The following is a 13,776-nucleotide window of genomic DNA, read 5'->3' on the forward strand; positions in this document are numbered from 1 at the left end:
TCACGTAACCCTGTCATAAGCCACAGCGAGGAAGGTACGATCATGATGCCCATTTTGTGGTTGGGGCCCCTGAAGCAGAGAAGGTGAGTAACCTTCACAAGGTCACACAGCTGATCCACAACGGAACTGGGATTTGAAATCAGAGCGCTGGCTCCCAAACCATGCCCTTAATAATTTTAGGCTGCTGCCAACAGACAATCTCCAGCGTTTTTTTGTTTTTTTTTTTTTTTATTGATTTTAGAAAGGAAGATTGCAGGGGGCGGGTTGGTGGGGGGGCATAGACAGGCAGAGAGATCCATTTGTTGTTCCACTTATTTATGCATTCGTTTGATTCTCTTATGTGCCCTGATCCCGGGGATCAAACCCGCAATCGTGGCGTATCTGGATGATGCCCTAACCAGCTGAGCTACTGGGCCACGGTCATCCTTTTAAATAGTCAAGTTGTGTTCATTCTTCAGTATAGATTACCCGGTCAGTGGGTAGTCCTTTCAGTTTGTTTTATATCAGCGGCAGATCCAGGTTTTGCGGCACCTGAAGCTTTACGGTTTGGGGGACCTGTTCTAGGAAAAATCAGTTACAAATTCAAAAGGAGGCCTAGGGCCTTGGAAGAGAGCAGGCAAGTAAGTGGCCGAGACATGAGCTCCATTAGCATCTCACTAAATCCCAATGTGCCGTTCTCCCTGTATTAGGAATATTTTCGAACAGTGGGGTCCGAACGTTCCATAGCCACCGCCACCTAGATTCTGGCCTTCACGTCTCACTGTACTGGGCTGTGGACGCGTCCGGGCACCCATCCCTCATCCGTCCACTCACCTCCTTTTTGTTTTATACTCTTTGCAAGTTGTTTATAACTAGAGTTCAGCATTTCCAAGTTTTCTTCCTTTTGCTGTAAAATTCAGATGTGAAAGGCAGTTGACGTGCAATGAAACACAGGCTGCCTTTGTCACAGAGCCCATTTTTGCACCCGTGGGAAGATGCATTTCCGCAGGCACCAAAATGCGTGAGTTTCCTGCGGACTCCACTTAACGTCCAGGCTGCAGATTTTGCCCAAGTAGCTGTGACCGCCTCACCCCATCCATTAATTTGCCAGATGTGCTGATGGCCCCCTCTGGACATTAAGAGTTTCCTCCCCTCTTCCAGCAGGTTCCTTCAGACTCGCTCCCCAGGATGGATTTACTGGGTCAGAGGCCAGGGCTTCAGTTCTTTCAAGTCTTGATGATTCACAGGATATGGGGGGAGCCTCTGACGTTAAGACTCCCTTCATCAATATCTTTTATAAATTACTTGGTCTATTTTTATAAATAACTTGTCCTGGAAGAACCTTTCTAAGTGGCCGCAATAAAAAATAGGAAAAGATAACAGAAAACTAAAGACACTCAACACTTCTGACAAAATATACCCTACACAAAGTCAAAAGGCACAGCCCAGGCTTCCGATCCACAGTAAGTAAAGAGTAACCACAAATAAACAAGAAAATGCCAAATAGCCCAGGAGGAAAATGGTCAAGAGGTGTGAACCTGCATAGAAGAGGAAATTGCCACTGATCCTATGAAGAGATGCTCGACATCACTGGCACCCAAGCACAGTGAGGTAAACATGGCAAGATCACAGAGCGGTGAAGCCCCGAGGAAATGTGGGCTCCCGTGCAGCTAGAGAATAAAAATCAGCACGGCCCACACAGTTGACTCTTTATCAAATGACCCCTTAGGAATACTTTCCCTTTAGCCCAGGCTCTTGTCCTACGTGTGCAATGGCTCGTGTACAGCTATTCATTTCAGTGTCACTAGCAGCAACCTGGGCCTGTTTCAGTGAAATCATGACACACGCCCACAGTGGAAGTCTACGCAGGTGCGAAGAAGAATGAGGACTTGCCTTGTACAGACACCAAAAAGCATGTTGGAAACCACATATGGTGTGATTCCTTCCAAGGCACAGAAAAATAAAAACTAATTCTATTTTCACCCTGACCAATGTGACTCAGTTGGTTAAGAATCGTCCCACAAAGCAAAAGTTCACTGGTTCAATTCCCAGGCCGGGCATGAGCCTAGCTTGTGGGTTTGGCCCCGGTCAGGACACATGTGACAGGCAACTGATTGATGTTTCTCTCTCACATCGATGTTTTGTCTCCCTTTTTCTCTCCCTTCTCCTCTCTCTAAAAATGGACAGCGAATAGGTGAATGTGTGAACCAGGAAGCAAGCTGTCACCAGACAGACATCAAGTCTGCTGACACATTCATCTTGAACTTCCCAGCCTCCAGCAGTGTGAGAAATATTTTGTTTATAAAAATAAATAAAAATAAAGTATTTAAAAAGTAACAGGGACATAACTGCACCCTTCACCCCAACTGTAGAGGTTTACATAGAGGGCAAAGGTCAACAATGACAGCATGGTTTTTGGTATTTTTATGTACCATATCAATGATTTACACTGAGAACAGTCACTTTCTTTTAAATTAAAGATTTTACTTATTTTTAGAAAGAGGAGTGAGAAAGAGGGAGAGAAACAGCAACACGTGAGCGATACATCAATTGGCTGCCTCTCACACGCCCCCAACTGGGGACCTGGCCTGTGTAACCCAGGCATGTGCCCTGACTGGGAATCGAACCGGTGGCCCTTTGTTTCACAGGCCGATGCTCAATCCACTGCGCCACACCAGCCAGGGCAGAACAGCCCCTTATTACTTGTAGAATTAAGGTTTCAAAAAAAAAACATATTAAATAGCCGTCACAGGAAGGAAAATTACCCCCTTTGACGTGCTTCCATTTCCTCCTTTAAATGGGGTGAGCACAGCCCTCCCTGACTGGATGGTCGTGAGGGTCAGGGAGTGTCTCCATCTGCTTGAAATCATAGTAGGCACTCGGCAACCTTCACTGTGGCCACCACCCATGTGACGGGCCTGTCCTCAAGACCTGCCTCTCATCCCCTGGGGCTGTGAGGAAAGGTGGCCCACCTTGCCCCCGAGGGCTGGGCCCTCTGCCACGTCCTGGTCCTCTCCAGGATTTTTGCTAGCGGGGGACAGACAGAGAGAAGCTGCCCACAGCAGGGGACAAGTAACACATGAGACCCAGGGTGCTGGTCAGAAGGCTTTATTGAGGGGTTAGGGCTCCGGCATCCAGCATCAGCTACAACCTAGGGAGAGAGGGAGGCTGAGGGTGGATGAGAGGAGTGGGGGTCCCACGTTCTCACCCACCTGACACCCCTCCCTGGTTTGGACCCCTCCGTTTCCCCGTGGGGACCCTCCTGTTCCAACTCAGGTTCAGGTGCATCTGGTGGGCTGACCCTCAACCACTGGCTACAGTTAGGGCCCGGTGACCCAGCGGCCGCCACTGAGAAGGGGGTGTCACTCACTGGATCTCTCGGAACGCCCGCTTCTCCACGAGCTTCACCTTGTACTTGCGCTTGAACCTGGAGAAGAAAAGAAGAGCGGTGGGTGACGGGCAGGCCCACCAGCGCCGGCGGCTCCGACGCCTCCCCCCCGCAGCCCGGCGCTCACTTGGCTCTCTCCCGGGGCTCGATCATGTTTCTCTTCTGGAAGCTCTTGAACCGGTCGCGGAGGATGTGGCCCTCGGGCTGTGGGACAGAGGAGGTGGCCTCAGTGGGCGCCCAGCAGGAACCCCCGGTGAGGGTCCAGCCCCCCGGGGCTGCAGTGCGGGCTCAGGCCTACAGTCTCCGTGTCAGCAAAGACGCCCAGCTCTCCCCAGGCTCCGGGGCTCCGCTGGGCCTGTGCTCGCGGGGTGGCAGGTACCGACCCACAGCCGGGTTTGAAGGAACCACAGGGAGGAGGCTGGGGAAGTGGAAAAGCGGTGCAGGAGAGGGAGCAGGGAGGCAAAGGCCAGGGCTCAGAGAAGGGGGCACGGTCAGCCCACCAACGAGGCCTGGGGGCGGGAGCCCGAGGCAGGCCAGACCACGCAGGGCCCATGGCCCGTGAGGGCCCTGGCTTCTCCTGGCACACTGGGGAGCCACGGAAAAATATTTTCTCTTCTTAAATTGCATATTAAAAATTTTTTTAAAGATTTTACTTTTAGAGAGGGAAGGGAGGGAGAAAGTAAGTGAAAAAACCATCAGTGTACAAGAGAAACATCAACCAGTTGCCTATTACATGCACCCCCAACTGGGGACCTGGCCCACAACCCAGGCATGTGCCCGGACTGGGAATTGAACCTGTGACCCTTTGGTTCACAGGCCAGCGCTCAATTCACTGAGCCACACCAGCCAGAGCAACATGGGAGGTTCTGAGTCGGGGAGAGGCAAGGTGAGCTTTAGGGTGACCCCTCTGGGACTGGAGCAGGCAAGGGCAGGAGACCAGGGGCTGCAATGGGGCCTGGCTGGGGGGAAGGGCCTTCTGAGGGTCACAGGTCCAAACCAACACATCACCTAGCGCCTCACCCCAGGGAGCCGCAATCTCGGGATCCCGTGCCCTCAGCCCCCAGGCATCAGCCCACCCGGCCCAGCCTGGGGGCAGCCATGGTGTCGCCCACAGCCCCCGGGGGGCATGGGGAGCAAGGATGGGTGTCATCACTGGGCACGGGCTCTCCGGTACAGAACCTAGTCACCCGACGGGCAAGTACCTTCAGGGTGCGGAGCGAGCCGGACAGCTCTGAGCTGAGCTGCACATCGATGTCCGGGGCCTGGTACCTGGAAAACAGGGCAGCGAGCTCAGGGCGCCTGGACCAGGGCGTGAAGCCCAGAGCCCCCTCCTGGGCAAGAGTGGGCCGGGCAGGAGGCCTTTGGGGATAAGACACGGCCTTCCAGGAGGGGCCAGGCTGAACACAGGCAGGAAGGCACCAGGATGGGGGACCAGGACCCCCCCAGGACCCCCTGTGCCCGGGCCTCACTTGAGCCGCCCCAGCCTGCGGGGCTTGTCCGCCTCGGCCAGCCGCTTTGCCTGACGTCGCGCCCGCCGCCGTGCCAGCTCCGCCAGCCGCTGCGCCACCTGGGCCTTGATCCCACACAGCCTGAAGAGCTCCTGGCGCTGCAGCCGGGTGGCCCGCACCGCAGCCTGCTGTGCCCGCTGCAGGGACAGCTGGGGTCAGGGCTCTGCCCAGCGCCATCTGGCTTCGGGCCTGTCCCCACCCAGGGCCCCTCCAACACCGCCTCCCAGGGGACTGCTTTCCTGGCCACCGAGCCCAGGTCACAGCAGGCCAGCTGCTCTAGTGTCTTCACAGCAGCGGTTTCCCGGAACTGTCCTCGCCTCTTTGCTTGTCAGTGGTCCCTCCGTCTCAGCCCCCCAGGTAAGCTCAGCCTGTCCCCCACTTTTCCCCTAAACCCAGAGCAACGCCAACAGGGTGCTGGCAGAAAGCTCTCAGCAACTGCGAGGATCCCAAGGCAAAAAAAAAAAAAGAGCAGGCTGCGGACGTGACAGAAAGCGGGCTGCAGACAAGACGTCAGGCTGCGGCGCGGGGAAAGCAGGCCTGAGCCCAGTGCTCACCAGTGTCCGGGCGGCCTTTTCCCGCCGACGCTGCTGCTCCGTCTTCTTCTCCACGGCGGCCAGGCGGGCAGGTGTGGCCGAGGCCGGGGCTTCTCCCGCCTGGTCTGCGGCCGCCCCCGGCCCCCCGTCCTGGCCCTCACCCGGCTCGCCCTCCCCATCCGACTCCTCCAGCAACCCCTGGCACATCTCCTTGAATGTCGACTCCTGGGGAGAGGGGGGCGTCAGGGGCCAGGGGAGGGGGAACACCGGCCAGGGAGGGGCTCGTGGGCGGCTGTGGGCTCACCTGCGTGGCGACCTGCTCTGCGGGGGGCAGGGCCAGCTGCCGCTCCAGCTTCTTTGCATCCTTCTCCCGCTGCAGCTCGACCTCATGGGCTTCCCAGAGCAGGGTCTGGCCGGGTGCGAGGGTGGGGTTAGGACCGAGCCCCCAGGGGCCTCTCCTGGGAGTTAGAGACCTGGCCCCCCATCCCTATGCCGTCCTCTCCCTGATCCCCCAGTTACAGCCTCACCCCGCCCTCCTGCAGAGGCCAGAGGGGACTTTCTAACCCTCAACCTCCTGGCCGCTCTGCTGGTTCCCGTCAAGGACACTGGTCTCCTCACACCGTCCAAGTTCATTTGCATGCAACACTCAGAATGACTAGTCCACAGACAGAAGGAGTGCGGTGGCTGCCTAAGACTGGGGGGGACGGCACTTGGGGATGACGGTGGGTGGGCCTGAGGTGTCTCTCTGGGGCAATAAGAATGTTCTAAAATTGTGGCAATGGCTACGTGGCTCGGTGTATATCCTGAAAATTCACTGAAATGTGCCTGTAAGTGAGCAAATCATATGGCCTAGGAACTATGTCTCTGCAAAGCAATTACAGAAATAAAAGTATTTTTAAAAGCAACCATCTGTCTGAACCCCCCCCCAGCACCCACACCGCCCATGTCAGTGAAACTGCCAACAGACTGCAGTCGTGGCGCCACCTCGTGCGGCCACGCCCATCCTCCTGTCACCCGGGGGTGCCGGTGTCCGCTCCCGTAGAAACCGTTTCCGGGTGAGGAGCACCGAATCCACTCCTGTCGGCTGAGACCCTCTAACCATGAACGCGGAAGAGCTTCCAAGTGTGTCCTGCATCTACTCAAGGACCTTGACTGCTCTCTGGGAACATGTGCTCCCCAAGGGCAAAGGGGGTGTCCCCACCATTCAGGACACCTGCGCTCAACAAACGTCTATGAAATGAACACAGTGACTCTCACAGCCGGGTTTTCCTGTTGCTAAACTGCTCTGGCCTTGGGTGAACCTCAGCTGGTCACACAGTGTGTCTGTTAACAGTTCACTGAGGCCTTCAGCACCGACGCCCGTGAGCTTCCCGAAGGTGCCAGGGACTCACTCACCTCTGGGCCTCTGCGCATGCTGTTCCCTGCCAGAAGCCCCCGTTCCCCTCTTCCCACTGCCAACTTCCCCTCAGGCTCAGCACATGTCCCCTCCTCCAGGAAGCCCTCCTGACCCCCCGAGGCTGGGTTTGGAGATCCCTCTGGGTTCCCCCTTCCCAGCCCTGCCTACTCTGGGCCACCACTGTCTAGGACAGGTCTGAGCCCCAAGAGGGCAGGCCCAGGACTCTTCTGGTCCCTGCTGAGCCCTCAGCTCCCAGTGGGCGCAGAGCAAGTGCCAGGCAAGGAAATGCTGACCAGCGGCGAGGCCCAGACCAAGAAGAGAGCTGTGTACCTGGTGGTCCTCAAAGGACGGGTTGTAGGAGGCTCCGGCGGACGTCACCTCCACGGCAGGCACCCGGGACGGCTTGGTGTAGAGGTGTGGTGGCCGCTGGAGGACAGACACCAGAGCAGGATAAGGCCCAGGAGCCCCAGGACCCGCGTTCGCATGAGCTCCAGAGCTGGGACCCGAAGCGAGGTGATGCTGTGGGACCTCGCTTCTGGAACAAGCGATGGCGGGTAGCCCCGGGGGTAGCACCCCCAGGACCAGCAGGCTCCCTGCAGGCAGGGGCTCTGCCCGCCTTTCCCGAGACAAGTCCCTGTAAACTCCACTGCAGTTGGGGGTGGTGACACTGGTGCAGAGATGGTCCAGCACGTCTGACCTTAGTCACCGCGGCCTGTCCCTCTGAAGCCTGCAGCAGTGGCTGTCGGAGCAGGACGTGACCCTGCAGCCCCTGGGGACCCTGAGAGGAGAACACAACCCCGGCCCCCTGGCCCCCCAGCCCCCCGGGGGTGGCACTGTTCGCTCAGGTCTGGCAGCACGCTCGACGGCGCCCCCACTTGCGCTCTTCCCTCGCCCCAGCTTGTCTGGCCTCCACCCAGCAGAAGCCAGGGTCACCCCAGCCCTCGTTGTCTCCCCCCACCCAACTGCCCTCAACCCTCTCCGCCTCAATCCGGCCTCCTCAGCAGCCACACGGATGGCACGTGGCACGGATGCGATCCCACCACTCTCATCTGCACGCTATCCCCAGAATGAACGCCGAAACCACAGCAGCCTCCCTCCAGCTCCCCGCCCCCCCCTCGCTGGCCTTGCCCTCCCCCACCCATCAGGCCCCTCCCCCCCACCTCACAGGCCCCATCCATAGCTGGCCCCTCCCCCACCTCAAGGCTCCTCCCCTCGCTGGCCCCGCCCCCACCTCAAGGCTCCTCCCCCTCGCTGGCCCCGCCCCTCCCTGGCCTGCAGGCCCCACCAGATCCCACCAGTCGGTACCACCCTCTCCGCTGCAAGGGACTGTTTCCCTGACCTTCCCCTGCTCTCTCCCTCACGGCACCAACTCCCACGCGTGTGTCACAGGCCGGCTGGGCTCTGAGGCCTGGGCTCCCAGCCCCTCCCGCCCCCCGACTTCCAGCAGCCGGGATGCTCCCCCGGCAAGTCTCACCTTCACGCCCTTCTTCTTGGTCTGCTCCAGGAAAAACGTGTCCTGGCCGGCCAAGGGCCGCTCCAGAGGGTCTGCGGAGAGAGGGAAGGCGGCTGCTGGGGGCTTCCCAGCGCGGGGACACCACGGCCTCCCGGGGCTCCCTCCGCACAAAGGTGGCCCTGAAGCACGGGCCAGGGAAGAGCTGATTCTCAGACCCCAAGGGGCTTCTAAAGCCAGGCCCAAAAGCATCCGGCCGGGCTCCACCGCGGAGGGGAAGGGGTGCCCCAGCAACGCCCACTTGGGGAAGGGAAGCACTTGGAGATGCACGGTGCAGACGACCCCCGCAGGGCTCCCCTCCGACACAGCGCTCGCGCGCAGCGGGCACGGCTGTGTGTGGCGGCCGGTCCCTGCCCACGAGGACAGCAGGGCACTCACTGTCTTTGTCCCAGAGATCGTAGAAGGGCCGCTCCACGGAGTCCCGGGGCCCGGGCTTGGCTTTGGCCACAGGAGGGTGGAGGAGCCGGGCCTGCGCCCTGCGCACATCCCGGGGCAGCTCGCCCTGCTTTGCCAACTTCTCCCATAACTGCTCCTTGCGCTTGAGCTTCTTGGCGTTGGGGACCTGGTGGGCGAGGATGCTGGGGCGGGAGTAGCCGCACAGGCGAAGTGGGTGAGGCAGAGGCCTGGGGAAGTCCCGGCCTCTCCAGGGAGACCCCAGCCCTCGGGCAGCCCCTCCTCCCGCAGCCCCCTCCCCAAGGTGAGCGTCCTCCTAGCGCCTCCCACGCCCACTGTCCAGCAGCTTTCACTAACACGTGCCCACCTCTGGCCCCAGCCCAGGTCTCGCGGAGCCCGAGCCCCAACAGAACAGCCCCTGGAGCCCTTGCTCTGCTGCCTCCCAAGCACCACGCGCCACTGGCCTCAGCACTGCCCCCAAAGCCCCTCGTCCCCCCATATTCCCATCTCAGGGGCAGCCCCTCCCACCGGCCACCACATCCCCCCCTTCAGCGGTCAGTCAGTCAGAGCCCTGCCTGACCCACCTCCTGAGATGGCTCCTGCCCACCCCCTCCTCCCCGGCCCCTGCCTCCCGAGCCTCCCTCCCTCCAATCCGTTCTCCAAAGCCCAAATCCAACCCTGCCCCTGCCCCCTCCTTCCCCAGCAAGTCCTGTAGGGCCAGGAAGCGAGTAGGGACTGCCACAGAGAAGGCAGGAGGCCCAGCCAGTGGGAGGAAAGGGGCCGAGGGCGACGGGACACTCACTCTTTGGGAGCAGGGACCTTGGATGTGTTCTCTAAAACGAGGTCAACCCGAAGGGGTTTCTTGAGATGCAGTGACCTCTTCTGGTCTTTGGTCCTCTTTTTCTTCAGCTCTGGGTGTGGGAGAAAAGAGGGGAGTCAAGGCCTCAGGCGTCCATACGTCCCAAGACCATCCCCCCGCCCCCCACCCACGTTTCAGTTCCATGGGACCTGCATCCCAGCACAGACATGGGGGCCCCAGGCTGACCCCAGGCCCCCACCTGAGGAAAGAGGTCCCCAAGAGCAGGGCCCAAGGTGCCCAAGCTCTGCCCCCACCACACCTACTTCCTGGGCCAGCGGGACGCAGCCCTGTGCTGGGGACAGAGGGAGTCAGCCCCGCAGCCCCGCACATGCAGGGAAATGGCCACAGAACCGGGAATGCTAACACGGAAGAAAGCAGGTAGCCAGGTGACACTGAGGCCCAGGAAGCTGGATTCAGGACCCAATGTGACAGATTATCAGCACAGGCGGGTTTCCTGCTTTTCACGTCTAAAACCTGATAGTAACTTTGGCTGGTGTGGCTCAGCCGGTTGGGCGTCAGCCTGAACCAAAAGATTGCGGGTTTGATTCCCAGTCATGGCATGTGCCTGGGTTGCGGGTTTGGTCCCTGGTCAGGGCATGCCCAAGAGGCAACCAATTGCTGTTTCTCTTTCTCCCTCCCTTCCCCTCTCCTTAGAATCAGTAAAAGAATAAAAAATAAAAATAAAACCTAGTAGTACTAAGCAAGAACTCGAGGACAAATCATGCTGGGACAAAATCTGTACCCTTCCATTTACCATGGGACCTCGTGAAAACGACTGCTCCCCCGTGCTCCCAAAACGAGAACGTAACTGCTTACCTCACGGGGTGTGCAGGCCCAAGGCACAGCGACCCCGTGAGCACGCACGATCGCTACTGTCCTTCTACCGCTTTAACCTAAAGCAGAGCCTGTAACCTGCCCTCCCCCTCCATTCCCCAGACACTTCCCACTAGCCAAGGCAGTTTCCACTGCTTCCTCAACTGCCCACCAGGGCGGATCTGACCCACCCTTTCTGTCCGCAGCCCAGATGCACTCACTGCGGGGAGAGTCGCCCTCCTCCACAATCCTTTCTCCCCTGCCCGTGGAAAGGCTCCCAAGCCTGAAAGCAGACCCTCGCACGCTTTTCCTGCTCACTGAAATGGGTCTGCCCGCTTTGGCTAGGGCAGGTCACTTGACTGACCTCAAACATGAGCATTAAGGGTGTCCTGCTGTTAAAGTGGCTTGCCTTTAAAGCTCTCAGTTTTCCCACGGAAGCAGGCCCTGTCCTGGCGCTTGTTCTCTACGCCCCCATTAAAGCAGACTGCCTGTCCTTAGTCTGTGGTTCCAGGGGTTGACACGCACCCTAACAATCCCCACCTCCCTTCTCCACTTGTTCCAGCAAGTCCTGTCCCTGCTTTCTGGCAAATTAGGACTTGCAGGCTAAGACAAGCTTCTCACCCACTTATTCAAGTGGATCCTCTACTTTTTTTTAAATAAAACATTTTATCTATTTATTTTTAGAGAGAGAATGGATAGAGAGAGAAAAACATCAATGTGTGGTTGCCTCTTGCATGCCCCCAGCTGGGGACCTGGCCTGCAACCCAGGCATGTGCCCTGACTGGGAATCGAACCAGTGACCCTGCGGTTGCAGGTTGGCACAAAAACCACTGAGCCACACCAGCTAGGGTTCTACTTCTTATTAAAACACATTTTATTAACACTGATCTGATTCATTACAGCAGGTCCTTGACTTGCTTTTCAGCAAATTAATGAGCACCACTATTTTAGGTCTAATCTACTCATCAAGGCAGACCCCTGCTGGCTGTTTTGGGGGCACTGAGATCTGATTCCTCAAAAAGAAAATCTGACTTCTTTTGAGTGTCTAGCCAGCTTTCTGCTCATTCCAGGTGCTCTTGTTGGAAGGTCTTTGCCATCCAAGCCATGTCATCAACACAGACACCTGAGAGGCCGAGGTGGGCTAGACAACGACCAATCACGGCCTTGCAACACCGCAAAGCCCACCCTCACCTGTATCCTTGGAGCCGGTGTCCACAAAGAAGAGTTTTTCATCCGGGGCCTCTGATACCAAGCCACTGGGAGACGGAAGTACAGGTCAGCCACAGATGTTGGGGAGGGAGCAAGACGCTGCGAAAGAAGTAGGTGTCGCCTCGCAGGCAGGCGGGGCCCAGCTCTCCTCTTATGCCCACTCGTCCTCTTGCTGGCACGGGACCCCTTCCGGCCAAGGCTTCCCCCGTCAGCTTGCAGAATACTTAAAATGCACTATGCTATGGTGGCTGCACGGGGCATACAGACACTAGACAGTGACAGTACTTGTTTACGTGATTCCTAATTTATCTGGGAGTCCTGTGTACGGTCACACTACCAAGTCCCCCAGCCACCGACCCAGGGTCCCCAGCCCTTGCTCTCGGCTTCCCCAGGGCGACCCGGGACAGGAGCGCCCAGCACCCGGAAGCTCCCGCACACTCGGGCTCACGCCGGACCAAACAGAACGCGGCCCAGCTTGCAAAGTCCCGCCCCACGCACCCACTCGTGCGTTCCTGCAGCCGCACGTCCTCTAGGAACTGATCAACTTCCAGCCCCAGCGGCTCCTCGGCGAGCCGCCGCCATCCCCGCTTCTTGTTTCTCGGGCCTCGCCGCCTCCGCCTCAACGCTGGGTCCACCGAGGTGGGCCTCAGCCCCAGGAAGCCGGAATCCGCCTCGCGCTTCGAGCCCAGCTCGCCGTTACCGCCACTGCTTCCTGCCGCCATCTTGTTAAAGGGAGAACCCACGCGCCGGCGGCGGAAATCCGGTTCGGGGCATGCGCGCGCAGATGCCCCGGTCACTCCCGAGACCCACGCCGGTGGCCGCCATCTTGGTAAAGTGGCCGCGGCGCGGGGAGGCAGCCATCTTGGGAAGGGCGAACGGCTCCTCCCACCTCTGCATTCCCGTGCGCCGCGGGTTTTAGGTTCTTGGCTCTCTCCCTAGCCGAACATCTTTCCCGGCTGCCCAGGAATATTTCTGAATCCGAGTATTATTTTTTTAATCTCGTTTTCTTAGAAAAGAAAAATCGGAACCATCAATGGCAGATTCGAAGCAACACACGTCCCAATCTCAGAGCGTTTGGCCTCTCGATGGAGCAATCCTAGAATCCTGGAAATCAAAGAGCGTTCGGAAAGTCCAGGTTGCACGCTCGGAAAAGTATATGGGAAGAATGTTAGGAACATAAACTATTAGAATCCTAGAAGCGCACACTCCGAGTCGTTACTCTTGGGGAAACTCCTTAGCTCTGCCTCAGTTTCCTCCTCTGAAAATGGGGATGATAATAGTACATCTGCCTCAAATTATTCTGAAGCTTAAACGAGATAATATATTTATACAAAGCGCTTAAGATCGTTGGCCCTCGTTACTGTCTCACCCATGAACTTCATCCTAGAATCAACTAAATCTTAACTGTTTACAAATAAGGAAGGAAGCTCAGAGGCCCTGGGGCCCGGGCAACCAGCCAAGGGATCCAGGGCCGCATGAAGGCTGCTCTCGACCCAAAAAGGAAAAAAAGGCACAGAGAGGGAGGGACCTCCGCGGGACGTCGCACAGCACCACTCCGCGGGGTCCTTGCGCAGAGAACCTGGAAGGCGACAGGCCCTCATTTGTGGCCCTGGAAACCCGAGCGCCCGCCACCGTGGGCGGGGGGGTTCGGCCACCAGCCCGCCCAGCTCCCGAGCGTCCGCCAGAGGGCGCTGGGGGCCGCGGGAGCGGGCGCGCGGGGGCGGGCCGAGCGCGGGGCCGCCGTGTCCCGGGCGCCGCGGGTGTGGTCTTGGGTGTGTGCTCGCTGCCCAGCGAAGGCGGAGAGCCCTCTGGGCGTGAGCGCGCGCGCACACGTGGTGGTCCTCCGAGCAGCACCCCTCCGCCCCCTCCAGGAGTGACGTGTCAGGAGTTGTGTGCCCTGGTTGATGGGTGTTCGTTGGCGCGCAGGGCGGGGGCAGGTTGTACCCAAGCTGGCGCGCACACAACCCCACGCCCCAGGGCTCGGTTCCCAGGCCCCACGGCAGGCGGCGGGAGGGAGGGATGTCCCGGAGGGAGGGCCCCAGAGAAACTTTTCTTCGGAAAATATGCCGGTCTGGCCCCCAGCCCAGGCTGAGTCATTAGGCTCCGCAGCATTGAGTCATGGCCTCCACCCCACCCCTGAGAGCTTGGAGGGGACCCCCCCCCCCACATTAAGTCCTACCCCGGGCTC

General features: G+C 58.7%; 1 protein-coding gene and 1 non-coding gene across 2 annotated transcripts; both read right to left on the reverse strand.

Moving 5' to 3' along the window:
- Window positions 1-3,053: 3,053 nt before the first annotated feature.
- NOP53 (NOP53 ribosome biogenesis factor) lies at window positions 3,054-12,329 on the reverse strand. Its single transcript, XM_090261113.1, has 13 exons — window positions 12,087-12,329; window positions 11,571-11,635; window positions 9,510-9,618; window positions 8,693-8,892; window positions 8,279-8,349; window positions 7,135-7,230; window positions 5,713-5,817; window positions 5,430-5,633; window positions 4,837-5,012; window positions 4,570-4,636; window positions 3,495-3,571; window positions 3,350-3,406; window positions 3,054-3,130 (listed from the first exon to the last, which is right to left on the reverse strand). The coding sequence occupies exons 1-13, from the start codon at window positions 12,308-12,310 to the stop codon at window positions 3,124-3,126; spliced, it is 1,458 nt and encodes a 485-aa protein (XP_090117239.1). The 5' UTR covers window positions 12,311-12,329; the 3' UTR covers window positions 3,054-3,123.
- On the reverse strand, window positions 4,416-4,526 carry LOC149994914 (small nucleolar RNA SNORD23). The gene has a single exon (XR_016507952.1). It is a non-coding gene; the product is annotated as a small nucleolar RNA SNORD23 (small nucleolar RNA).
- Window positions 12,330-13,776: the final 1,447 nt, after the last annotated feature.

This window comes from Furipterus horrens, unplaced genomic scaffold (genome assembly GCF_987537825.1).
Source record: "Furipterus horrens unplaced genomic scaffold, mFurHor1.1.pri manual_scaffold_13, whole genome shotgun sequence".
Taxonomy (NCBI): Eukaryota; Metazoa; Chordata; class Mammalia; order Chiroptera; family Furipteridae; genus Furipterus; species Furipterus horrens.

What these genes read in the sequence shown, in the direction of transcription:
- NOP53 (XM_090261113.1), bottom strand. Translation starts at nt 12,310, where the DNA reads ATGGCGGCAGGAAGCAGTGGCGGTAACGGCGAGCTGGGCTCGAAGCGC. An exon ending in CACCGGCTCCAAGGATACAG is followed by an intron (nt 9,619 to 11,570) that starts GTGAGGGTGGGC and finishes TCCCACACCCAG; the next exon opens with AGCTGAAGAAAAAGAGGACC. An exon ending in CGCAGGCTGGGGCGGCTCAA is followed by an intron (nt 4,637 to 4,836) that starts GTGAGGCCCGGG and finishes CCTGTTTTCCAG; the next exon opens with GTACCAGGCCCCGGACATCG.